Genomic DNA, 1901 nt, shown 5'->3' on the forward strand with positions numbered 1-1901 from the left:
CTTCAAACGTTTTGCTTCCTTGGGATTCTCGCCACGTGTGCATGTCCATCTGTGCTGTTTAAATAAGTAGAGGTACATCCGAAACAATAACTTTCTTTTATACAGCAACATTCGCAACCGGAAAAGATAAGATTAACTATTTGAACTATTTGCCGTCAAATGCCTCCAAATGTACACGTGCTTTACCTGCAATCCACCAGCAGATGGTGAACCAAAACATATATATAGCATGAGCTGCAACTCAGATAACTTGTCAGGTTCCTTTCTGTAACTAATTGACTTGTCAGCAATAACAGGTGCTTCCTGTTACAGGTGACAGACTTCCATCTTGTACACTGTTACTGGATCAGCTGCAATTTACAAAGATTTGAGAAACGCCTACAATTGGAGGTAATAAACGACTGAACACATCAGATCAGCCGCTTCCTCACAACTTGTCACTGAAGCAGTAACACAGCGATATACAAAGGAAGAGAGTCCATTATCTGTCCACACCTCAGCAGCCAACATGACAGCTCTCTACCTGTTACTGATAGCAATCCTTACCATAGCCGGTAAGTATGTGTGGACATGCCCAGCCATGACCTTTACATTACATAATATCAGATGCTTAATGTTTAGAGCACTCACCTCACAAGCGAGTGGACGTGTGTTCGATTCCCGGGAAACTCGAAATTTCCAGCAAGTTGGCCTGAACCTCAAGCCTCTGTTTACCGGCAGTAACTGGGAACCTGGTTGATAGTTGATTCAGGGATAGCGTTCCGAAAGTAATAATGGATTAAAGAATACATCAATCAACAATAGCTTTGTCAATCAATCTATGAAGTTTTGAGCGACTCTGCAGCGCTTAATTGGCTGCAACTTTTCTCCCTCAAAATATAGTCAATTCTCATAATAATGTATTGTTTGTGCGCTTTGAGACGTCCAAACCGTGCGATAACGTGATATAGAAATGAAATTATTATTATATTTATTATGATTGCAAATCTCCAGTGAACGTTGCTCAGCAAACTGTGTGTTTTTTTTGTTCTTGCAGATGTCTACGGGCAAGATGTCGTATCCCTATATCCTCCCGAGATAACAGATTTTGAAGGACAAACCGTTACATTGAACTGCAGTTATTCCTCATTACAGGCTGCCTTCTGGTACAGACAATATCCCGATGGTGCTCTTCAGTACTTGTTCAGGATGTATTCCTCTGGAAAGGTAGACAATCTTCCTGACCGTTTCACTGCCGAGCTGATCAAGGAGAATAAAGTAATTGAGCTGCAGATACTCGGGGCTGTTGTGGGTGACGGCGCTGTGTATTACTGTGCCCTGAACCCCACACTGTTAGAGGAAGGCAGATTCCCCGTACAAAAACTCAGCAGACACTCATGAACTTAGACAATTTTCCTTTCTCCACATAGTCACCAATGTTTACCGAGGAGTAAATAGGAACTGTTAGTCGATTGGTGGATCGCATTATTTATGGGTAATATTCCCTTCACAAAGAATTTTTTTTATTCCGTCAACATGCGAATATTTTTGGGTCACTGCTATGCAGAAATGGCTGCCGCGTTTCTCAAATAAAACATTGCGTAAATTGCCTCACAGTTATGCTCAGCAAAATGCTTTGAGGCTTCTCCAGCACGTGATAAGACGTTGGAAATTAATCCGCGTTTTAGCGATTTAATTTCCAAGAGATTTAATTTCCAGACTCTGACGTTCCAAAATTTGCCTATTCCAAAAATACATTTGACATATACTCTTCACTCTGTAATCTGAAAATCATTTTGAGATGTCTTCAAGACATATTACGGCGCTATGACAAAGGTGAGGATCATGATTTTTATTAATACTCTCCGTATCTCAGTAAACAGAATTGGTAATGTTAGAGAGAAAGATCGAGAGTGAGAAAG

The 1901-nt window shown here is 40.8% G+C and overlaps 1 gene segment (V, D, J or C); it reads left to right on the plus strand.

Moving 5' to 3' along the window:
• The first annotated feature begins 508 nt into the window (after positions 1-508).
• On the plus strand, positions 509-1380 carry LOC103190414. The segment is given in 2 exon segments: positions 509-554; positions 1037-1380. Coding segments are annotated over 2 exon segments (390 nt in total).
• Positions 1381-1901: the final 521 nt, after the last annotated feature.

Source organism: Callorhinchus milii, unplaced genomic scaffold, assembly GCF_018977255.1.
Source record: "Callorhinchus milii isolate IMCB2004 unplaced genomic scaffold, IMCB_Cmil_1.0 Scaffold155, whole genome shotgun sequence".
In the NCBI taxonomy this organism is placed as follows: Eukaryota; Metazoa; Chordata; class Chondrichthyes; order Chimaeriformes; family Callorhinchidae; genus Callorhinchus; species Callorhinchus milii.